The 24,949-nt window shown below is 41.5% G+C and overlaps 1 protein-coding gene across 3 annotated transcripts; it reads right to left on the bottom strand.

Moving 5' to 3' along the window:
* Positions 1-62: 62 nt before the first annotated feature.
* vil1 (villin 1) lies at positions 63-24,865 on the bottom strand. Of its 3 annotated transcripts, none has more exons than XM_024388783.2 (20): positions 24,765-24,865; positions 11,859-11,967; positions 11,639-11,713; positions 11,350-11,546; positions 10,482-10,590; positions 8,917-9,027; positions 7,442-7,650; positions 7,198-7,276; positions 6,331-6,429; positions 5,643-5,796; positions 5,107-5,207; positions 4,839-4,976; positions 4,493-4,651; positions 4,173-4,352; positions 3,427-3,572; positions 3,109-3,253; positions 1,949-2,137; positions 1,689-1,757; positions 1,228-1,380; positions 63-1,093 (listed from the first exon to the last, which is right to left on the bottom strand). In XM_024388783.2, exons 2-20 carry the CDS (start codon positions 11,937-11,939, stop codon positions 980-982), a joined length of 2,508 nt encoding a protein of 835 aa, XP_024244551.1. In that variant the 5' UTR covers positions 11,940-11,967; positions 24,765-24,865; the 3' UTR covers positions 63-979. The 3 variants fall into 3 exon arrangements, with proteins under 3 accessions (XP_024244551.1, XP_024244550.1, XP_024244552.1); XM_024388782.2 differs by lacking the exon at positions 24,765-24,865 and adding an exon at positions 19,536-19,636; XM_024388784.2 differs by lacking the exon at positions 24,765-24,865 and adding an exon at positions 16,991-17,054.
* Positions 24,866-24,949: the final 84 nt, after the last annotated feature.

Below are 24,949 nucleotides of genomic sequence, written 5' to 3'. Positions count from 1 at the left end.
AAATTTGATGCACATATCAGTATGATTCATTATGATTTGCTGAAGGTATTGAAAACACAAACTGGGGAATAGGGTCTTTATTGACTGTCATTATAGCATTGCAAATGAAGGATCTTCATAGAGATGTATTCATCTGCTTATCCAACATAGCAAAAACAAAATACCCCAATAGATATCTCCATTTGACAGTCATAATTTCATTGATACGTTACACCTCAACATGTATATTATGAAACACAAAGTACATACTAATAAACTAAGCCCTTGTGGTCCTCTGAAGATTGCAAATATATTTTTGCAGATATGTTTTCAATATTAAGGCTAATTGTGGACATAAAGTATAGAACCAACATCATATTCTACTTATTTTTAAATGCCTGACAGGCACATTACATATCCAGTATAATTCTGTGACACAAGTAGCAATTCAGGGGTGGAAAGTGCTGCAAATGAAGCCTATGCTAAATCTCCAATAATAGAATGTGTAGAATCCTTTCTATCAACTACAAATGTCATCTTCATAACTCGATTGCCTAAATTTTAACAGCGACATTTAAGAAGCAAGAAAACAAATCATAGATTATTTGCAAGACTAAACCTAAAGGCGCTTTAATATGTTGTTTACAGTTATTTGAGAACGACCCACTCATTCACACACTCTTGGCTAAGAGTAGAAGTGCAAGACTAGATGACAAAACACGAGGGGCCTCATTTTGAAAGCGCAAAAAAGTGTCAACCATGTCTGAAATACTCCATATACTTTTGTTTTAGTGGGGCTCATTTCAAAAATCATGTCATGTCCACACTGGAGTAATATTTCTGCAGGTCTAAGATGCACAAATAACAGTGCAGATTGAAGATGCAGAATTTCAAACGCTTGCATTCCAAACTCCTTTTGAAATAGAGTTTGAGAAGATTTGACAACAGTGCCGTTATTACACACTGTCAAAATGAGGCCCACGGTGTAGATATACTCCTTCTAGAATAGACCCTTCTCTTTCTTCAAATTCTGCTGCTTCCAGTTGGGCATGGAGTAGAACTCTACCCTGGACACACCCAGGATCAGAGCAAAGTCATCATTGGAAAGATGCTCCTGGAAAAGATAAAGGTATGGTATAGTACATGTTACAATAGATGAATAGAACGATAAGCATGCATTTAGCTGGCAGCTACTCTGAAATACGACTGAAGAGAGACCAATCATGGAGTTCCAAGGGTGTAGTTTACCTCTTTCTTAGTGGGGTCAACCCCTTCGGGCAGGTCCTCTGTCTGGCAGTTCAACAGCTTGTCTACAGGGAAGGTGGCCTGAACGGTAGGTTGCAACAGTGGTATTCCAGTGTTCTTGGAGTTATTCTGAGTGGAATTGGATGTGGTTCTCTCCTGTAGCCACAAACAGACAGAGACCATTCCTTTAACCGTTGCAGAAAATCATATCTGACTGGTTTCTGTGACAATGCCATAATTTTTCCTAATTGGCTAGGCTAGGTTAAAACACCAGGTCAACTGGTGGCTAGACCTTTCGGCAACTCTGTTGGTGGACATTGTTTTCCGTGAGTCAGATTAACACTAACACTTAAATACATTTCCAGTTGCATACTGTAGATGCACTGCATTTGTAAAGAATGCTTACATGAGAACAGTTTCATAAATCAGATTATGTTAGTGCGCTTGAGAGAGAGTAGACTCACCACAGTGATCTGGATGATGTCAGTGGCATCTCCAAGCTCAGCCTTCAATTCTTGGTAGGACTTCCCTCCCTGTGGACATAATAATCAGCTTGTTTAAATCAACATTTTGTGCCCCGAGTAAACACATTTTGGTAACACTTGAAACCAACAGGTGTAATGCATTATGATGCAGTTATAATGCATTGTTAGACTTGTTATAAGCACATGACCCTGTTACAATGTGTATTATTATCTCATAATTACTCATTCTTGCTACATACACTCCACATGTGTGGGTCCCAGGCGTGGAACCAGCCAGTGAAGGTGGGAGGCTCAAAGCCCTGTTTGATCATCACGATGGGGGTGTCTACATCCCGACCCCCTGGGTGGGACTTCAGGTATTCTTGTGCCGTGGGGACCACATTGTCCTTCTCTATTTGATTGGCTCCCTTGCCGATCCACAGGAACACCTGAGTAAGAAGAGGTCAAGGGTTTGTAAGGAAGGATGTCCTCTCAGGACGGCTTGTGTTTTACAAGAACCAGACCTCCAGACCGTAGATTGATAGTGGCCACCATAGGACAGTACAGTAGTAGCCTGGAACCCAAACTGTAACCATGGGGAAACAGGGTAAATCAGTTTGGACTCCAGGCACAACCGATTGGCAAGTTGTACTGCAAATTGAGAAATCAGGTGACTAAACTGAATAAAAATAATAAAAAACTATACTATGAAACAAATATAAATGATGTAAAGAGTGATAGTAAAAATGCTTCGGAGCACTTTAAATGAAATGTTGGGCAGAAAGGCAAACTCAGCTCCATCATTCATTGAATCAGATGGCTCATTCATCACAACACCCACTGATATTGCCAACTACTTTAAAATGTTTTTTTTTCATTGGCAAGATTAGCAAACTTAGGCATGACATGCCAGCAACAAATGCTGATTCTACACATTCAAGTATAACTGAACAAATAATGAAAGACAAGCATTGCAATTTTGAATTCCATTAAGTGAGTGCAGAAGAGGTGATTACATTATTTTTTTTGTCTATCAACAATGACAAGCCACCGGGATCTGACAACTTTGATAGAAAATTACTGAGGATGATAGCGGACAATATTGTCACTCTTTATGGAATAGCAGGTACTGTGAAGTGACACACACACACAGGTACAGACACATGGCATACGCACACAAACGCTAGCACACTCACTCTACACACACGTTCATTGCAATATTGTATGGTGGTATTATACATTTTCTATTGTAAATACGTAGTGGTGTAATGTTATATGATGTACTGTTTTATCTTTTGTTTAATTTGTGATGTAAATGCCTTAATGAAAGAGTGGAAGAGTACCTTGGAAGAGTATCTTGGCAGCAGCTAATGGAGATCCCTAATAAATACAAATAAATGCTAAAAAGACAGGCCCTCACCATGTCCCATATGTCCAGCAACATGATGTCATCTTCGTCCAGGTCGTCCTGGTTGAAGTTGGTGATCTCCGTGGCCAGGAAGCGGCCTGTCTGATTGGAGCACTCGAAGAGACGTGGGGTGATGTTTGTGTGCTCTTCCTGAAGCCTTGGCAGAGACCACAGACGGATCAGGAAGAAGGCATCAAAAAAGGGATGTAATTTTCAGTTGTAAACAATGTTTTTCTGAGTTCATTAATAAAACAAGTTAAAATCTGCTAACTGAATTCAGATGAACAGGGCCCTTAGGTAACTATAAAACCAAGGGATCAAGTGTAGTACCTCTTGCTGTCGGCATACTGGGACTTGCCTCCGAGATTGACCCAGAAGTGAGCCGGCTCCTGGCCCTCTGCAATGACCTGTTTTTCCCTCCTGGAGATGATGTCTGCCAGGGATTTGCCCATCTCTCGCTCATCGCCACTACAGCCCTGCAAGGGATGAGAGTCATACCTGTCGCATAACTAGGTAAAGTACTGCCCTTGAACTCAGGGACATCAGACACCCATTATTTTAGAGGGGGCACGAAGTATGTGCAATTTTCAAACACCTGAATCATCCTTTTCCTTCAATCTAGAGCCATAATCGCCTAATTCTATGTAAAAAATATATATACTGTACCTGTTTAATTTTTTATTAATCATGCACATTGATTATTTAGGATATTTTATGACTTAGGAGTTTAGTACAACTGCCACACTAGTATATAGTATCATAACCCAAGAACCTTTAGTACATTTAGTAATTTCTGGCTTATCTAAAAAACTAAAAAACATTCCTTGTACTTTTTGGCTGGTCCAATCATTGTGCCCCTCCACCCAAATACCGCTGACAGATCTTTTTATAGATAATTATGATAACATTTGGGCTTAAAAATAAAGTTTCGGAATTAGCATCAGAATTTTTCAAAAAACTGGGCAAATCTGAGGGGGCATGACGCCACTGTTTGTACTCTCCTCATCAATGCTTAGCTGGAGACCTGTTACTCTGCTTAACCTGGATTACAAGGTTATGGCGTTTTTGCTGCTTACCTTTCCGTACCACAGATAGCAGCAAGTGTCAGTGCTGAGCACAAAGACATCGTTGGAGTTGAGGGACGAAGAGCGTGCCGGCACTTCAATGGCGCGGGTGTTGAACTCGTTGGTGCCGTGGATGTGGAAGAGACGAACTGCCGGCTGGACATGTTTAGAGTTGACTCTGGAGCTCCCCTCCTGCAAACCATGATTACAATCGAATGATTACATACAAATCGTTATGAGATTCCAATGAGAATCTTTTAAGACGATAGATTTGAAACATTCCAAGAATGTCCTTGAAAAGTAATTGACAAAGGAACACATGGAGGGCTTACCTCATAGACCACCATCTTGCCCTTGAATATGGCCATGAGGTGGAGTGGTTCTTTCCCCATGGGCACTCGGACCTGAACTGGCTCCCCGTTGTACTGCCGGTCGATGTTCACGGCTTGGAAAGCAGAGGCAGCTAGCTCTCCCGTGGTCGCATGACGACCCTATATTGCACACATCAAACACATCCTAGTTATCTATCTGCATAGGTTGCAGAAAGCAAGCCAGAGACTAAGTCATGAAATTAAGCTCTTCTCGTATCAACATTTTCTGGTATTAACAAAAGCTTGATTGCCAAGCAGAAAAAGAGCTATGTCATACAGGGAATGGTGGCTAGCAGGGTGTTCTGACCTGCCACATGTATAGCATGTAGTGACTCCTGTTGCTGACTTCATATTTGTAGAGGATGAGATAGCAGTCGCCTCCATAGAAGTGGCCCAACCACTTCCTGTCCACAGGCACCAGCTCACTGTCCTCTAACCTCCACACCTGGTTGGAGGAAAATAGGACATATTGGTGTCCATTGGATGTATAGTTTAAAGGGGAGGATTATGAATCATTATTGTGTCAAAGCTAGTTATAACAGGATGTGACAGAAGAATTCTTGTTACCAACCAACCTCTGCTTCGCCTGTTCCGTCGTCCACCATTTTCTGCTGGGCAGCCAAGTCAGGCCTTGCATGCATGGAAGTTGCATCAAACTTGATCTGCTCAACCTTGGCTGCATTGTCAAGAAAACACATTTTTTTTTACCAGTAAATACTGAGTGCTTAGTTTCATTAGTCAAGTTGAGAAATACAGTTGAAGTCAGAAGTTTACATACACTTAGGTTAGAGTCATTAAAACACATTTTTCAACCACTCCACAAATTTCTTGTTAACAAACTATAGTTTTGGCAAGTCGGTTAGGACATCTACTTTGTGCATGATACAAGTCATTTTTCCAACAATTGTTTACATACAGATTATTTCACTTATAATTCACTGTATCACAATTCCAGTGGGTCAGAAGTTACATACACCAAGTTAACTGTGCCTTTAAACAGCTTGGAAAATTCCAGAAAATGATGTCATGGTTTTAGAAGATTCTGATAGGCTAATTGACATCATTTGAGTTTTACTGTGCATTGAGTGTATATCCAGTGTGACTTGCTCACCAATTTTCCCTGTGCTGCTTGTGGTGCCCATCCCCACAGTCTGACCCTTCACGGTCCACCTCTGGAAAAGCTGCTTGAATACGGCAGACTCAGCACCATCATTCACCGTCTCGATGTAGGTGGAGATAGGGTACCCCTTCGCCTTCTTGTATGCCTAGAAATCCAAGATTTTAGATTTTAAAATACAGATGTGGGATCTTAATTTGATCACTATTTTGTTGATGAAAATGTATCAACCCCTAAAATCATTGCATTCATTACAATCCACATAATAGTTCACATTTCTTGTTGCTGCAGGATTATTTTCCAAACTGGCTCAAATTAAAATTGTACATCTGTAGGGATCACATGGAATGTAATTCCTGTGCTTTGTTTATTTTTTATTTTGCTAGGAACGTACCAAAGTATTCATACATTAGAATGTTATAGATATATGGGTGTCAGAGAGAGAGGGTAAATCATTGAGTGGAGCTTAGATCCAGGACCAGAATAAGTGTCTCAGGTGTTCAGCTGGTTTTCAGGGTTAACTTGTTTGGGCATTTGTTATATGGGATGTACAAACTGAGGGTGTTTGATATTTTAGGACCCCCTATAACAGTCAGTCTGAATTCCCCTAAAAAGCCTATAGGGGACAGCAAAGGGGTATCAAAACCATTGTGAAACTAATATGTGTCGAGGTGCGGCTCACTTCTGCTTTATCCAAAGACTCAGACCGCTCTGTCTTGGAAGCCTTTTTTCCTTTCCAGATAAAGATTCGTGTACCACCTTGATCCAACAGAAAGCAGTCCTGTGAAATTAGTAGATATAGATTAGATGTCTCATGTATGACATTTTATTTATTTATACCTCTACTGCCCAGTAAAGAGGTTTACTGTTTTCCTGAGTGCCAGTACTGCATTATTCACTTCTGTACATAGGGACAATTATTATGTGGCATACCGAGAATGTCTGTAACAATCCCAACAGATTCATTTTCACTGCGCTAAAAATGAGAACCAATTACTATGAGAACCAGTTACTGTAATCCTCAAATTTCATGTGAGCCTCATTTCTCATGGTTTTAAACTACATCAGTGTTGGCTACTGAAATACTTAGACGCAGACAGACAGTGGATTTATTTTCTGTGTACCCCTTGTAATCTAGATGTATTAGTATTAGAAGTTTGGCTAATTTTGACTGTTGAGACCACATGCAAGCCCTCAAGGGGAAGCATGTTTGTCTCTGTTCGGTGTCACAGGGCAGAAATAGTCTCTCTTTCAGTTCTCATTAAAACATCACAGAACTAGTGTAAAACTTACACATACTTATCTCTCTCAGCTTACACATTTCGCAGAAGGATCTTTATCATTATCCTTATCATCTTCTCATTCTTGTATGAACCTGATCATTTTATTAGGCTTAAGCTCAGTCAATATAATTTAATAGCACACGTCCAAATACTGTACTTTGAATTCTGGATACAATTTTGCTTGAGTAGACAAGTGGCAACAAAGTGCACTTTAAACCCCTTCTCCTTTAACATGCCCCCTCCCCTTTCCCTGATTGGAGAATCACCTCGTGATTCAACAGGTCCTGAGTCAGAGGCTTCACTGCCACTTCCTGCACCACAAGGTTCCCCTGGGCATCTGAGATACTGCACAGAACAAACAGAATGTTACACATCATTTTTTAAAAATAATTCTGGAAGAAAAATGGCTAGCTCTCAGTAGCTAGTTCACATCTGCTACAGTACATGTCAATGACAGGTCATAAGGAGGTTATAGATATCCCTGAGGTCATGTCAGTGGTCAGCACTCACTGAAAGAGCTTCACGCTGGACTTCAGCTTTTGGTCGACGATGTCGTCAGGTGCGATGCAGTCCCTGATGTCCCGTCTTGTCTCTCCTAGGTGCTGTTTCATCAGCTTCATGGCCTCCTCTGAAGACTTCTCGTCGTCCCCTTCCACCACGCTCACCTGTGCCCGTCCCCCTCTCTCCCTGTCACGGATGTCTTTGGCTAGAGTCATCCCCTGCAGAGAAAAACAAACGTGACAATATCCACCAATCATACCACCACCAGGGGACTAGGGCACTAGTTTTTGGAATGCTAGTTTTTAGCTGATGCTTTTATCCAAAGCACCTTGAGTGCAGGGGCAGTACTTTACAATCAAACCCACCATTGAGCCATTGGAACCACACTCCTTTCTTAGTTGTAACTTATGTGAAATGGTTAGCTAGTTAGCGGTGGTGCGCGCTAATAGCATTTCAATCGGTGACGTCACTTGCTCTGAGACCTTGAAGTAGTGGTTCCCCTTGCTCTGCAAGGGCCGTGGCTTTTGTGGAGCGATGGGTAACGATGCTTCATGGGTGACTGTTGTCTGTGTGCAGAGGGTCCCTGGTTCGAGCCCGAGGAGAGGGACGGAAGCTATACTGTTACATTGGTGCCATGACCCGGATCACTGGTTGAGTGTAACCGATGTGAAATGGCTAGCTAGTTAGCGGTGGTGCACGCTATTAGCGTTTCAATCGGTGACGTCACTTACTCTGAGACCTTGAAGTAGTGGTTCCCCTTGCTCTGCAAGGGCCGCGGCTTTTGTGGAGCGATGGGTAACGATGCTTTGTGGGTGACTGTTGTCTGTGTGCAGAGAGTCCCTGGTTCGAGCCCGGGTAGGGGCGAGGAGAGTGACGGAAGCTATACTGTTACACTTTCCATGCTGGAAGGGTTAGGTTTAGAGGCAGAGGTCTTCCTATATAGGGGCCTTGTTTGAATACTTTTAAAAAATGCACCCGTCCTCACTTCTCTTCCTTATGGTTATCACTGACCTCACATGCTTGGAGGTGTGAAAGCAATGTGGTTGAACCCCTGCTTTCACTTATCTCTCATTCATGATGCACCAAAGTAAAAACAAAGTACCACCGCTCCACAGTTTCACTTCATTAAAACTTTGGGTGGTAAAATGGGGTGGCAGGTAGCCTAGTGGTTAGAGCGTTGGGCCTGTAACCAAAAGGTTGCTAGATCGAATTCCCGAGCTAACAAGGTAAAAATCGGTTGTTCTGCCCCTGAACAAGGCAGTTATCCCACGGTTCTTATGACGTTATTTTAAATAAGAATTTGTTCTTAACTGACTTGCCTGGTTAAATAAAAAAAATCTTGAAGCACAGACAGGAACTAAACTCTGACGAGATCTGTCCATTTTGCTCGCAGCGTTTAGACAACGAAAATGTCACCCGTAAAGTTTTGTTAAAGTAGTATTGCTGTAGTATCTCTATGGCTGTGGTCAGAAATGTCTCCTTACCTTGAGTTTTTCCATGCGGTTGCTTTTGGGTCCGTTCCACTGGATGATGAGGTTGCCCAGGTCCAGCAGGAACACATCCCCCTTGTTGAAGCTGCTCCAGCTCATGTCCACCTGTTCTCAAGGATGGATTGATGATGATGGAAAGGGGGATGATGGGGATGGAAAGAGGGATGGATGGTGATGGAAAGGGGGATTGATGTTGATGGAAAGGGGGATTGATGTTGATGGAAAGGGGGATTTATAGGGATGGATAGTGGGATTGATAGGGATGGAAAGGGGGATTTATAGGGATGGATAGGGGGATTGATAGGGATGGAAAGGGGGATGATGATGATGGAAAGGGGGATTGATGGGGATGGAAAAAACACCGATGAATTCCATAATAATGTTGATTAAAAAAATCGGATAAAAAATGAATATAAATGCTATAAGTAGGGAAATTGTTGGCTCACTGGGAATTGAATATCCAACTAGTCAGTGACAACTGTATGGAGTTTGGAGTTTGTGACAGTGACTTTGTGAGATTATTACAGTATTACAGACATTATGTCCTGGGATTTCCTATGATATTTTATGTAGAAACCTTATCTTCTAAAGACTCGTGTGTCGCACCTAAGCATCGTAGAATATCCGTGGGAGTCTCAGCTTTTTATAGATAGATTTTAATAGTTTGTAGCTCCAATCATTTGGACACAGATGTTTCTGTAAAAAGACCTGGCACCGGGACCCTTTGGAATACTCCCTTGTTTCACAAACACCACTCTAGCACAGCCCCCGTTAATCACACAGAATGGTTGGTATCTGTGGATGCAGATGAACTAGACTAATCCAATGGTACAACCCAGAAGTCTGTAGCTACATTTGTTTGGAAAAAGGGGTTAGAAGTCTAAAACGCACCGGCATTATGGGGTACTCGTTGGGTTAACAATATCTTCCTTATTCTACTCAGCTTTCACAATTAGTAGTATGTCTGAGTTGAACATTGAAGGTAGACTCAGCGATATGACATAGATGCAGAAAATAAACAGCATAATGGTTCAATTTCCGCAAACAACTAATAGGCTCAACTTCTCTGCTGTTTTTGTCCCGCTGTACACAGCGTGTAGCGAACCGTGCGCATGCACAGATACTGCGTGTGACCATGTGAGCGCTAAGTGTTGCATCTCGCTCATCTCAATATCTCAGGTGCTGCTTGTCGCAATGTCATTTGGCTGAGTCAACCTTTAACCTTGGAATTTTTGTAATGGATAAGGCACGTCAGTGTAATTTCTTGATAGGCTTTCTTGTGATTATGTCAGTGAGGAGCTACATGGTAGCCAGTGGCGCAGCAAATGTGACTAATAATTGATGCACTTGAACTTAAGTTCAATCCGCTGTACATGAAGTGTTTTGCATTTGTTCCGAGGCAGAAAAGGAAGTGACATGCACCGGCTGAGCTGTTTCTAGTCAAGTCAAATTGAAGCAGAAAATATAGTAACTGAAGTAGACATCCTAGTCAGGGGCAGAGCAGAGGCTGTGAAGGCAGTATATTCCACAAGGGTCACTGTTGGCTTGAGCTTTCTCACCTCTCCAGCCACCACATGCTTTTTCCCCTTGACATGGAGCAGGCGACGGATGTTGTAGGTGTTGGTCTCCACCTGCTTCATCCCAGATGCCACGCCGCCCTTCTTGTAGCTGCAGAAAAACACGCCCAAGAAATGTTGGTAGATGACAGCCATGAATGATGGTCTGAAACCATTTCTGTTGTTATTTGGCAATTACCAGGACTGTATTCATTAGCGCAAATTTCAGCAAAAGGTTTTGAAACAAAAATGTGTTTTTCTTATTGGACATCTTCAGGTAGATCCCTTCCCGTTTCAGCCTGTTTGTCTCTACTCGTTTCCTAGTGAATACACCTCTGATGCTTCTGAAAACCATTACATGTTAGGTAAGTCACCACAAGGGGAAATGGCCTTTTGCTGTAGAGAGGGGGAGGTGATATAATTTCACTATAATTTATGGCACAAAACCGATGATGGCTACAGAAATACCAGTACCTACCTTTTTTCTCAGGATTCTGGCTCCTCCTATTGTCACCTCTTGTATATCAAGGTGTTTCTCTTGCCACTGTCTTTCATGGCGCCATAATCATTCCAAATATCTTGGTTTGAGGCTTTTTCGTATTGTGCTCATTGACAGTGCCACTACACTGTGTGTGGGTGTTGGGTAGATTTATTTTTATGGGTGTTTGGGTGTGTTACTTTGAGGTTAAGCCATTTGAGTGATGAGTTGGAGGAACTCAAGTTGCTTGTCTCTAGTGTAAATAGTGACGTTGCATTGGATACATGTGAGCTGCTGCTAATTTGTCTGTGTTCAATGGGAATCATTGTATCAGAGTTGTTCCTTTTCTTTCCATGCAGTAGGCAGGTGTAGGGTGTGGACTACGTAGCTCACATGATGCCCTGTTTGAAGTATCCGCGGAAGGTGTCGCTCTCATAGCCCTGCGCCTCGCGGTGCTGCACAGCCACACCCCCCAGGTGCTCGTCCATCATGGTGGTGTAGATGGCCGCCGCCCCCTGCTCGTCGTTGGAGGTGTCCTTTCCGAGCCAAAAGTGGATGTCGTAGGTGAATGAGCTGTTTATCTTATTGGTCTACGAGATCAGACAGAGAGAGACATGATGTTACTGGGATGTCACTGTATGTATTATTTTGGGTGCATCATAACGTTGCATTGATTACTTACGTATAGAATGATATAGCTGTCTCCTTCATAGAAATTTCCATATGCTTTAGAAGGGAAGGGCACCATCTCCAAGGCCTGACCAATTGGAAAATTGGAACCAGTTCAATTGCATTTAATTTCATTATGTGAAAAAGTTTGATAATGAACCTAAATTGTTATTTACATGTTCGGCATATTCATTATGTAGTGATGACAAAGGAAATATGTGCTGTTCTCTCACCTCTATCCTCCATATCTGCAGCCCTGGTGTGGTTTTATTGAGGACTTTTGCAACTTGGGTTTTGACCTTGATCTGTGGCATGGTGCCAGATTCAGCTTGGAGAAGATACCTAGAGGGAAGGGGAGGGGGGTGAGTGAGTGAGTTAGTGGTCGTTCACTATTTATTAATGAAGCCAACCTATTCATATTCTGTTGTTTACATGTTCAATAGTATTCCAGACAATGATTCAAAGGGCTTGAAATACCGAAAAACATCATCAAAACAGACACAAACTCTATAATCTGTACTGTTGCCTAGTGTTATCTTGCTCTGCTACCTCACATGACTAAGGGGAGGAGTTGATCCATAAGTCAATGAGTTGATCATTGGCAGAGTCAATGATGTGACAGGGGTGAAACTAGATTCAATGTATTCCTTGTACTGGATGTCCTTTGTGTGCACACGCTTGTGTGTGGGCCTAATCAGAGCCCCACCTGTTTTGAGCCCCACATTTTTTTTTAAATAAATAAATATATGTATTTTTTTTCTTTTGGGGGGTGGCTTGCCTTGCCTGGCTCAGTTCTGTCACTCACGGGGACAGTACGTCATCACCAAGTTTAAGTCCTTAGTAAGGGTAGACATCCAGATTTTCAGCCCTTTGGGTCCTGCCATAGAGTTATATTACAAGTGCCCTTTCAAGAAGGCTCAAGGTCATTGGCCACAGATAAAATGACGTCAAATCACGTTATATGCACAGTAGCTTTGATTGGACTGATCATGTCAATATCTTACTTTCAAAGTCTTAGCTAGCAAGCTAGCAGTCATCATCATGAATCAAGTCGACAATCTACAGGCAACTCCTTTTTAATCCTTGTCATATAAAGATTATAAAGAAGATAAATTATAGATAAAACGTATCGATGCTCATCGGTCATTGAACATAAACATTACACAACAAGCTGGAAATCGCAAATTCAACAATGAGTCGTTTGGAAGGAATCCAGTGGCTAACCTCAAGCATTGCAAAGCAATCACTAATGTTAGCCTGCTATTCAGTGGAGTGGCTGTGTGTTTTTTTTCTCAGAGTTCCCACGATAAATCCAGAGTATGCCGGACTAATGACAAAGTTTCATGACAAAATTTGCCCACAAAGAACTGCCGCGAGTCCAAAAATGTCCTGTATGCTGCTGCATAAACGATGTAATATGCCAGGGAGGCATGTCTACTGTAGCTAAGAAAGTAATACTAAGTGTATGTTATGTAATACGCTGTTAGTAGCTCATGTGCCTCAACCTAATAATTTGGTCTACTTTCACCAACGCGGTTTTGTAAACACATAGTTCATGGCCGTGTGCTTGTTTGCCAACTTTTTTTTGTACAGCTTTGACAGTGCCACTGATAGTAGTGGTGACACTTGGCTTGCACGTGAAAATTCAGCACACGCAACATTCTATAATAAAATTGTGTTATTTGACGTCTATTTTCACCTCTTAATTTCACCTACTGTTCTAACTTGGTGGTGCATATGTACTGTAGCCTATAACCTGTTTTAGAGAAATGTAATCATTGAATGTTGTAAGAGCTTTCATTGTCTGTTTATATGCCCCCTTTATTCATCCTACGGTTCTGACTTGTTGTACAGGGAGTACACTGTAAGACCTGCCCATGTTCTGAATTCTGTCGCTGTACATTTCAAAAGTGCTGAACAAACAGTTATATTGACGACGTTCGTCGTTGCTCGCTCATTAATGTCTTCATCGGAATTACGGATGGCCTCTTATCCGCTTGTCGTCCCCTTATGCCATATTTTGTACATCGCAATCATCAGTAGAAACCACATTTGTTCAAGCAAGTCAGCCATATCAGCTTAGATTGTTTTAAAGGCAATACATGAGGCTGAATGAACTGTTTCGCTGCCAGACAAGGCTGCGTTGAAAGCCAGGTGTAGCAGTGGTAAGGTGTTGGGACTGCTGTTGGGTCAGCTTTATGTAGGCCCTAACAGTTTGTGGGCACCGTTTGTCACTGTTATAGTGCAATTAATGTATTGTTTAGTGTTGGGTTATCATAGAATTCCATACAGAATCCCCATTGATTCAATAGGATCTCTGTGGGCCAAGCCGTAAAGATTTCTCATTTAACTATTAAAATGTATGACCTTTTACTGTGGCATAAACACAACCAGTCTTGATGTTGTCATCTGATTGTCAAACAATCACTTCAAAGAGCTCCTTTACTAGGCCAACCGCACATGTTCATCCACTCGCAACATATTTCCAGACTCCAAACAGTGGTGAATGGAAAAAGACATCTGTTACACAAAACACCAAAAAGTGTAACGGCATTTGGCAATTGTCATCAGGCCAGAATTGATACAGTACGTCTACTGCTGTCTGCCACTCATCTCTCCCTGCCTTGGCAAAGCGTGAGTGTTCTCGTAGAACCACATCACATTTTGGAGCATAAGCTATACTACACATTTTCAATCCCATTTGCTCATTTTTCATGCGGCAATGATACATAATAGTGTAATAGCCTACAGTTTTCTTGGCATTTTGCTTTAATTATTTTGTTTTAATCATGTTTTACCGGTATGCCATACCCCCACTATTTATTTTGCCGGCACGCCGTACCAGACCGTACTGCCTTACTTTCACTCCTGGATGTGACCTCAGTAGAGTATTTCCTATCTCAGGTCATAGAATGGTAACGGGAGTATACTGCTCAAGAGTGTCTAAGTCTGTGCTCATTGTACTACACAAAAGGAACAACATATTTTGAAGCCACCATTGCAGGTGGCACAAAGCAGGAAGTGAAAGTCTCAGTACCTCCCAATTGTTACCACAGTCTTAAACACAGCAGTCTCCAATTTTCTGAGTGTCAAAACACATGGTGCCTTACTACAGTGTCTACAGTTATACTGCTATATTGGTATATATTGACAGATAGCTGAATGTCAACTTTTGCATCATGGTCTCATGCCTTATTTGTATCGAGGACCTGACAGAATTATGAATAGATATGTGTCTAACGTGTGCTTAATTTTGTGGTCCATTCCATTGTACAGCATGCTGTAAATACAGGGATTGACACATTTATGGCTTGTCATTTAGTTGGTACATTTGGCTGCTGAGGCGAAGCCAAGTTTTTGTGATAATGCTAATATAATTTCTCGATCAATCTAAGGGAGAGATAGAGAACTGTGGTCTTGTCAAGGCGTTAAACCTTTAGGACTGGTTTCTCGGACACAGAATAGGCTACTCTTATTCAAATGTCCACTGTAAAAAGGCTTTAATTGAATATCAAGTAGCGATAGTCCCCAACAACATATAGGAGCAAAACATCCACTAAACAGAACTATTTCTCCTGATTAATAGAATCTTCATTTAGAGAATGAGAGGGCTGGCTGGAACAGCATACTGTGTGGCTGACTGGCTGGCAGGCTGGCTAGTTGGCTGGCTGCTGATAGACCATGGAAGCCCAGTTCAGTTTATAAGCAGTGGACCATAAAGTAATATTGTGCTGTGTTTGCACTCTGTCTGTTTCTTGTAACCACACACTCGTCTCCATATGGCTTCTAAACCAAACAGCAGCCATCGCTGAAACAGACTAGCAGGCCTATTACATTGTGCCCTTTGTAGCCTGAGTGTTTTGTCAACCAATCAAATGACCCACCCCAACACTCTGGGTAGATTCAATAATAAATATAAGGCTCATAATTACAAAAACCCATGATAGGCTATTCACAGCTTCATCAACTCGTTACTGTGTAGTTGCTCCATGCTGGTTTCAAATCAAATCAAACGTTATTTGTCACGTCTACCCAGTGTAGATCTTACAGGGAATTGCTTACTTATAAGCCCTTAACCAACAGTGCAGTTCAAGAAGAGTTAAGACATTTTTTACCAAATAAACTAAAGTAAAAAATAATAAAAAGTAACACGATAAAATAACAATAACGAGGCTATATACAGGGAGTAACGGTACCGAGTCAATGTGCGGGTTAGTCGAGGTAATTTGTACATGTAGGTTTGTGTGTGTATATTGTTTAAATGTGTATCACTGCTAAACCTATAGCTTATCTTTCCTTTCTGTTCCATGCAGTGTATGCATGTCCTCAAAAACACTCTCTCTGATTTGCACATCCCAGCCAAATTCATGATATTGAAAACTATTTGATTTTCGTTTCTGTAAGTTGTCAAATGAAATAAAACCAAGTGAGTGATTGTTCACAAAATGTTCATTTCAAATTGACGATAAGTCAGACTGTTGCGCTCATAATGAGCCTTTCTACTTGTAGAGTAACCACAGTATAAATGCGTGTTTGCTTATCATAAAACAATAACTTTGAGTCAACTTATCAGCACCATTTTTCCTCCCATAACTGCTGTTCAGAGGTCTGTTGAGTAATACAATAATGATTCATCACAACGACACTTATCTTGCCTGTGTCATGATTGGATAATAGGGCGGAAAATATTTTTAGTATCTCAGATTGTACGGGCAATTCTCACATAGGATCTTCAATGGGAGGAAGCATGTTTAACATGGTGTTTAAATATGTATCACATGCAATTTCTTTGAAAATCATGATGAAATGGGCCTTTTCTAGACCTATACATGCCTCCTGTAAAACCCTATGATCTTTGAATCGTACATGATACAGACAACATCTCGGTGTAATTATCCTCCTTATAGTGTTCTCTCAAATATGGAGTATGTCTAGATTCTGTAAAACAAATTTCACATTCATTTATTCAACCTTAACAATATGAATATTAATATACTACTCTTTTTGATTTTGCTTATTTTTAGACATATTGTTACTAACAATATACACATTATCAGACACATTTTCAGACAAATAAATGTTTCTTCTATAATCAATATGAATACGTTTGCAGTCAAAAAATGTCACTACTTTAGCTGATAGCTATATATCTGATACGTGTTGAGGCCATTTTCCCTAGCTAACCTCCCAAGGTTCCACAATGACCAAGACATAATTTCTCCTTAAATGTCCACCTCAACACAGAGCTCATTCCACATAAACACCCATTTGCTCATTCCACATGAACTCCCATTTGCTACATCACTTATTTGCGAAAACACACAGAAACGGTTTCTTAGCTTGGTACGTTGTACAAAGGACTCACCGGATGTGAAGGGACCAGGAGTGGAGTGGAGAGGAGAGGGTGAGATGTGTCACTACCTGCCCATCTCACCAACCCATTTATAGCACCTGAACTTTGTCTCTCTCTCTCTCTAACATCTCTCTAACGCACACACACACACATGCACGCACACACACACACACTTTTGATTGTCGATTACTTTAGTGACCATATATGGCAAACAGAGGTGATATGCATACAGGTGTGTGTGCCTTCTCTTATCTAGTTACGAGCGACCTTGTTCCTAGACCCCACAGTGTGTACCATGTAAAAAGACCCATGAGCACTAACATGTCAACTTTGGTGTAAAATGAAGGCTAAGAGTCTATAATTTTGAGTAATTAAGGTATATACATTTTTCAACCATTTTCCATCCTGAAAATTAGGAATAAGCAAATGCTTAGATTTCTGGTCAAATATGGGAAAGGGGTCTTACAATACATCTAACATAAAAAGTCTTAAAAGGGATTAGAAATACACTATATGACCAAAAGTATGTGGACACCTGTTCGTCAAACATCTCATTCCAAAATCATGGGCATTAATATGGAGTTGGTCCGTCCCTTTGCTGCTATAACAGCCTCCACTCTTCTGGGAAGGCTTTCCACTAGATGTTGCAATATTGTTGTGGAGACTTGCTTCCATTCAGCCACAAGAGCATTAGTGAGGTCGGGCGCTGATGTTGGGCGATTAGGCCTGGCTCGCAGTCGGCGTTACAATTCATCCCAAAGGGGTTTGATGGGGTTGAGGTCAGGGCTCTGCACAGGCCAGTCAAGTTCTTCCACACCGATCTTGACAAACCATTTCTGTATGGACCTCGCTTTGTGCATGGGGCCATTGTCATGCTGAAACAGGAAATAGCCTTCCCCAAACTATTGCCACAAAGTTGGAATAGTTTAGAATGTCATTGTATGTATGTATGTTTGTCATTGTATGCTGTAGCGTTAAGATTTCCCTTCACTGGAACTACGGGCCCAGACCATTATTCCTCCTCCACCAAACGTTACAGTTGGCACAATGCATTGGGGCTGGTAGCATTCTCCTGGCATCCTCCAAACGCAGATTAATCCTTCAGACTGCCAGATGGTGAAGCGTGATTCATCACTCCAGAGAACGCGTTTCCACTGCTCTAGAGTCCAATGGTGGCGAGCTTCACACCACTCCAGCTGACGCTTGGCATTGCGCATGGTGATTTTAGGCTTGTGTGCGGCTGAAAACACATTTCATGAAGCTCCTGCTGAACCATTCTTGTGCTGACATTGCTTCCAGGGGCAGTTTGGAACTCGGTAGTGAGTGTTTCAGCACTCAGCGGTCCCATTCTGTGAGCTTGTGTGGCCTACCACTTCGCAGCTGAGCCGTTGTTGCTCCTAGATGTTTCCACTTCACAATAACAACACTTACAGTTGACCGGGGCAGCTCTAGCAGGGTATAAATTTGACGAACTGACTTGTTGGAAAGGTGGCAACCTATGACGGTGGAATGTTGAAAGTCAATGAGCTCTTCAGTAAGGCCATTCTACTGCCGATGTTCGTCTATGGAGATTTCATGGTCTGTTGTGCTCGATTTTAAACACCAGTCAGCAACGGGTGTGGCTGAAATAGCCAAATCTACTAATTTCAATGGGTGTCCACATACATTTGTATATATAATGTACATCAAAACACAATAATGTTGTAATAAAACCCTTGCCAAATAATATCAACATTTGCCTTCTGTAAGTATAGGAAATATTGCCTAGCGTCAAAGCCAATGTTTAGAGATGGGCGTGCCAAGACATTTTCTTTATCCCCGTGCTACTGGCAACTATTTTTGTCCGCTCATACAGGTGTAATAAAGGCCCATATACATAATTTTTGTTGTTGTTGATTTTTGTAAAATTGTGTTTTGTAATTTCTTTATTCTGATTTAGCACCACTACTTCCCACCGCTATGAATTCCCACATAGGAACTTCATTGGGAATAAGCATCACACATTTTGTATTGAAAATCATGATGACATTTTTTAGACCGATACATGCCTCCTGTAAAACCCTATTATTCTGTCAACCATACAGACAACATCTTGATGTCATTATACTCTTTATAGTGTTCTCTCAAATATGGAGTATGTCTAGATTCTGTAATGCAAATTTCATATTCATTAAATTAAGGAGTATAATGACATTTAAAATATTAATCTCAAAACTACCCTTTTTGATTTGGCTTATTTTAGACATATTGTTGTAACAATATACTGTTCAAACAAATCCCATTTCCATTCAAATAAATTATTATCCTATAACCAATATCAATACATTTGCAGGCAGACATTTTTACTACTTTAGCTGATATCTACATCTGATAGGTCCATTTTCCCTGGCTAACCTCCCATGGTTTCACAGCGACCAAGACATAATTTGTCCTTAATTGTCCACATCAATAGAGCTCATGCCGCATAAATGCCCCTTTTCTACATGACGTCTTTGCGAAAACACACAGAAACCGACTGTTAGCTTGTTACTTTGTACAAAGGACTCAAAGGACTCACCTGATGTGTAGGGAACAGGAGTGGAGAGGAGAGGGCGAGATGTGTCAGGATCTAGCAGGCAGCAGCAGACTACCTGTACATCTCACCATGCGATTTACAGCACCTGAACTTTGCGCTCTCTCTCCCTCTGTCCCTCCCTCCATATATGGAAAGAGAGAGGTGATATGCATACAGGTGTGTGCCTTCTCTTATCTAGTGACGAGCAACCTTGTTCCTAGACCCCACAATGTTTATGGGCTCATGTAAAAAGCTCATAGGAGCACAACAAGTAGAGCACAAAAACTTTACCAAAAAGCCACATATCTTTAAGATATTTTCCATTTCTCTCCCTCATTTTACTGATAACAATTTGGTTTGTAATTTATTAACGGATTAAAACATTTAATTCTGTTACCAAACTGGTAACAGAATGACAGAAAAATGAGGAACAGAATAGCAGTATGAATTAGCTACAATGAAAATTCATAGTAGTCACAAACCACAGTTGGGTCTAGTGCTACTGTCCTCCTTTCCACTGGCCACTGTTCCACTGTTCAGCTCATAACTGTTTTCTTTCGCTTCCTGTCATCTGGTGGTCAAAGAAAGTGTGAAAACATTCTGGACAACCCCTCCTTCTGTCTCTCTGCCTCTCTTCTCTCTCTCTCTCTCCAGTTAATGTCACCTCTCCCGGCTCTTACTGACACCTACCCATGAGCCCCCTCTCTTTCCTTGTACTGTAACCAGCCCTCTCACCCACTGAGCACCGACCGATACCGGACGTCAATGGATGTTGAAAAGTGGTTGACATTTTGTCAAGTAGAGTAGAAGTCAGTACAATACAGAACAGTACAGAACAGAACACTAGAGTAAAGTTTAGTGCAGTACAGTCAGGTAAGAACACTGACCCCTCTCATCGAAGCCACAAAGTTCAAGGCCGACCCGTGGTACTGCAGGTATTCTTTGCAGAAAACAGGATTCCCCATTATAGTGACTTGGAAAATGTCGATCTTTGTGTAAAAAATATATGTATATTTAGAAGACAATCAAGGAACCAATAATTGCTTCTATTACAGCAGATGTATGTCCTCGAACTGATTATTTTAAAATCGCACACAGAAGAAGTTAGGATAGTTTCCTTGCTAATGGCAGCCTGCAGTACTCTGGTCGGCCTTCAACTTGAGATATTCAATGAGGGGCAGCACTGAGCTACCCTGCAACGTCACTTCTTGAAGTAGCTCAAACTGTGCATGTTATGTATCCATGAAACACCACCTTAACAGACATCCTTGGCTTCAAATGCTCCATTGAATCTTCACATAGGAATGAAGGATGTTACGTGATCGATGGCTTTGTCCATTCATAAACAGTCATTGAGTACCTTAGAGCACACTAGAGTAGAGTACAGTATAATTTACTGTATTGTACTGTACTATACTGTACTGGACTCCACTCTACTGTGCTGTACTGGGATGTCCAAACTTGTGAAACATAGTCTATGATTGGTAGAGATTTGGTCTGGACTAAACCAAATGTGGTCTTGTTGGGGGCAGAGCTCATTAGAATAATAGCCAGTGTGTAGAATCATACCCAAACATGCAAAGGAGGATATTAAAGTTTTCTACCTTTGTGTACCTACTCAGGATACATAACCATGAAGAGAATTATGCATTTCTGTATAGTACAATTCGGGGACCCATGATGTCAGTCTGTACCGGATGTTAAACCACTTTTATTACTGTACTTCAATTAGAATTTAAACATATATTTTTTTTACTCAAGGTGTCATATCAATGCTGACACCCCGTTCTTAATTCAAAGTAGATATAACAAAGTTTTTAAAAAACGTGGTCAGAAAACCTGAGGGAGATTTTACCTACATTCTGTTACCAAGATTTACTCCTGCACAGTTCTTCGAGTAAATGTGTTTTTGTAAAATTTTCAGTGGAAATTGTTAAAAGTGGGAAATAGAGTTGGTTTGTTTAACTTTGCAATCAATGTTTTTTGTTTGGTGTACTTTAAAAGTGAAAAACTGGAGTCTCATTGTCATTCTGTTTCTGTGGAATTGTCCTTAATCTATAGATGTCTTATTGCGTTTGGCCTCCTCATGTTTTTTTATTTATTTTTATTTTACTAGGCAAGTCAGTTAAGAACAAATTCTTATTTTCAATGATGGCCTAGAAACAGTGGGTTAACTGCCTGTTCAGGGGCAGAATGACAGATTTGTACCTTGTCAGCTCAGGGATTTGAACTTGCAACCTTTTAGGTTTCTAGGCCAACGCTCTAACCACTAGGCTACCCTGCCGCCCTTGTTGTCACGCCCTGACCTTAGAGGTCCCTTTTATGTCTCTATTTTTGTCTGGTCATGGTGTGAGTTGGGTTGGGCATTCTATGTTTTCTATTTCTTTGTAGTTGGCCGGGTATGGTTCTCAATCAGGGACAGCTGTCTATCTTTGTCTCTGATTGGGAACCATACTTAGGTACCCTTTTCCCCACCTGTGTTTGTGGGAGGTTGACTTTGTTTAGAGCACTTTGTGTGTGAGCTTCATGGTTTGTTTTTGTAGTGTTTATAGTTTTGTTTGGTGTCATTTGGATTAATAAAGAAAATGTATGCTCACCACGCTGCACCTTGGTCTGCTCCTTCCAACAGCTGTGACACTTGTGGTATTTCCTTTCCCTCCTGCCCTTGTTGTGTGTTTGGAGAATATACATTTAGCCTAACACTTAATTTCATGGTACAGACAATTACCAGGTATTTACAGTGCACTCGGAAAGTATTAAGACCCCTTGACTTTTTGCACATTTTGTTATGTTACAGCCTTATTCTAAAATGGATTAGATTGTTTCCCCCCATCAATCTACACACAATACCCCATAATGACAAAGCAAAAACAGGGTTGTAGAAATGTTAGCAAATGTATTGAAAATAAAAAACTTAAATATCACATCTACATAAGTATTCAGATCCTTTACTCAGTACTTTGTTGAAGCACCTTTGGCAGCAATTAAAGCCTCGAGTCTTCTTGGGTATGACGCTACATCCTTGGCACACATGTATTTGGGGAGTTTCTCCCATTATTCTCTGCAGATCATCTCCAGATCTGTCAGGTTGGATGGGGAGAGTCCCTGCACAGCTATTTTCAGGTCTCTCCAGAGATGTTCGATCGGGTTCAAGTCCGGGCTCTAGCTGGGCCACGAGACTTGTCCCGAAGCCACTCCTGCCTTGTCTTGGCTCTGTGCTTAGGGTCGTTGTGAAGGTGAACCTTCGCCCCAGTCTGAGGTCCTGAGCGCTCTGTAACAGGTTTTCATAAAGGATCCCTCTGTACTTTGTCCGTTCATCTTTCCCTGGATCCTGACTAGTCTCCCTGCCTCTGAAAACATCCTCACAGCATGATGCTGCCACCACCATGCTTCACCGTAGGGATGGTGCCAGGTTTCCACCAGACATGACTCTTTGCATTCAGGCCAAAGAGTTCAATCTCGGTTTCATCAGACCAGAGAATCTTGAATCTTGCCTTTCCAAATCATGTCCAATCAATTTAATTTACCACAGGGGGACTTCAATCAAGTTGTCAAAACATCTCAAGGATGATCAATTGAAACAGGGTGCACCTGAGCTCTATTTCAAGTCTCATAGCAAAGGGTCTGAATAATGTAAATAAGCTATTTCTGTTTTTAAAAAGAATCTAAAAACCTGTTTCGCTTTGTCATTATGTGGTATTGTGTGTAGATTGATGAGGATTTTTATTTATTTAATGCATTTTCTGAATACTTTCCGAATGCTTGTTAATTTCACTGTAAGGTCTTGTGTTGAATTCTTTGAAGAAGGTACTAGATGTGCATATTTTTAGAACACAATTGCATGGTGAATACCACAGAGAGCTAGATGTATTGTGTTTGAGTGGGCTTTGGTCATCAATTACTTTCAAACTGAACCTGATAAGTTAAGTTTCTATTCAGTAACAATGAAGTTGCATGGTAGTTTTTTTTTTTTTGTCAGTAGTGGTTGTTTCTATGTAGTAGGGGTCTCTGTGGATTTAGACAGTAAAGGGAAGCAAAATACATATGATCCTGTATGTGCCATTTTTCCTCTTTTGGTAACTTGTATTATGGTTGTCTATAGGTTGTAGTATGTGTTGTCTTTCCTCTGTTGGTTTTATGTAGGTTGTAGTTGTGCCACATTGTACTGGTTTAACCTCAGCCAGAGCTCTCTGGATAATAGTCTGGAGATTAAAAGCTCCCTGATTTTCAGATTAAGTGAATTCTACCAACACTCAAGCCAAACTCTTGGAATGCACAAGTGATTAACTCTCGCAGTTCCTCACAGCTTTGAAATGACCTGTAATTGCACGCACACACACAGTTTGAACTACAGCTGAACCAGATATCGAATGCAGGCCATTACTGAAGCCTTCTCTTTATCATGGAGGCCCCTTCCCTGAGCCACCCACTCTCTTCTCTAATGTCCTGCCTCCTCGTTCACTGGCCTCTTTGTCTATCCACTGTCCAGAGGATCGGACCACTATGGCCTCACTTGGTGATATTTGGACCACCATGTCAAATGACGAATGGGTGGGCTCTTCAGAGACCTTCAGAGTGCTTCACCAAGCTAAACGGACCATTCAAATTTGGCGAATGCTAAGTGGGAGATGTGTTGGTACAGTAGGGAGCTGTTTGTTCCACTAATGGTTCAGACTTTTGTTCCCTTGAAGTCATGCAGCAACTCAACATAAAGAGCCCCCGAGAAACCTTGCTGGTTAGAGAGGAGAGACGTCATTGGAAAATTCAGAGCAAGGCAGGTTACCAAAAGACCTCTATGGACAAACAGTAAAGACACAACACATAAACAATGCAAGCAGGGTCATACGTACTATGCGTATCCCCTCAGCTTTATAATGACCTGTAATTGCATACACGTCACACACACCCACACAGTAGGCTCATACAGATACACAACATAGAAACAATGCAAGCAGGGCCACACAAACAGTGCACACATGCACACAGGCTTCCAGAAACCGACACACTTATGCATTCACGCAAACGCACACACGTACACCTGCTCACTCCTGACAACTCTGAAACCATTGTCAGCCCTAAGGAAGGGTTTTACACCAGCTCTCGCTCAGCTGGCTCACTAAACAACCCTCTCACGAAATCAAAGCCTGTTCACACCTGTGCCATGCACCACAACCCCCTACAAACACAAGAAAACAAAACAACGAACATTCACCCATCAAAAAAAAAAAATACCTCAGTCAGGTGAAGGGCGTGCGTCTCCTTGACAGAGTCAGTGCATCAGTGTTTCTCACGCTCTCTCTCACTCTTCCACCTGCTGCTTGTGCCGGTGAACTTCAGCCCCTTCTGTACAGCCACTCCCTCCAGCTCCTCCAACTCATTAACCAGCCCCTTGGTGCTGTGGTGGTGGTGGTGCCTGG

Source organism: Oncorhynchus tshawytscha, linkage group LG26 (genome assembly GCF_018296145.1).
Source record: "Oncorhynchus tshawytscha isolate Ot180627B linkage group LG26, Otsh_v2.0, whole genome shotgun sequence".
NCBI classification, from domain to species: domain Eukaryota; kingdom Metazoa; phylum Chordata; class Actinopteri; order Salmoniformes; family Salmonidae; genus Oncorhynchus; species Oncorhynchus tshawytscha.
This window is presented reverse-complemented; position numbering and strand designations above follow the sequence as displayed.

Coding starts and splice junctions, on each gene's coding strand:
- vil1 (XM_024388783.2), bottom strand. CDS start 11,939: ATGCCACAGATCAAGGTCAAAACCCAAGTTGCAAAAGTCCTCAATAAA. Junction 3,573..4,172: donor GCTATCTGTGGTACGGAAAG/GTAAGCAGCAAA, acceptor CATCCCTTGCAG/GGCTGTAGTGGCGATGAGCG. Junction 2,138..3,108: donor TGCTGGACATATGGGACATG/GTGAGGGCCTGT, acceptor CTTCTTACTCAG/GTGTTCCTGTGGATCGGCAA.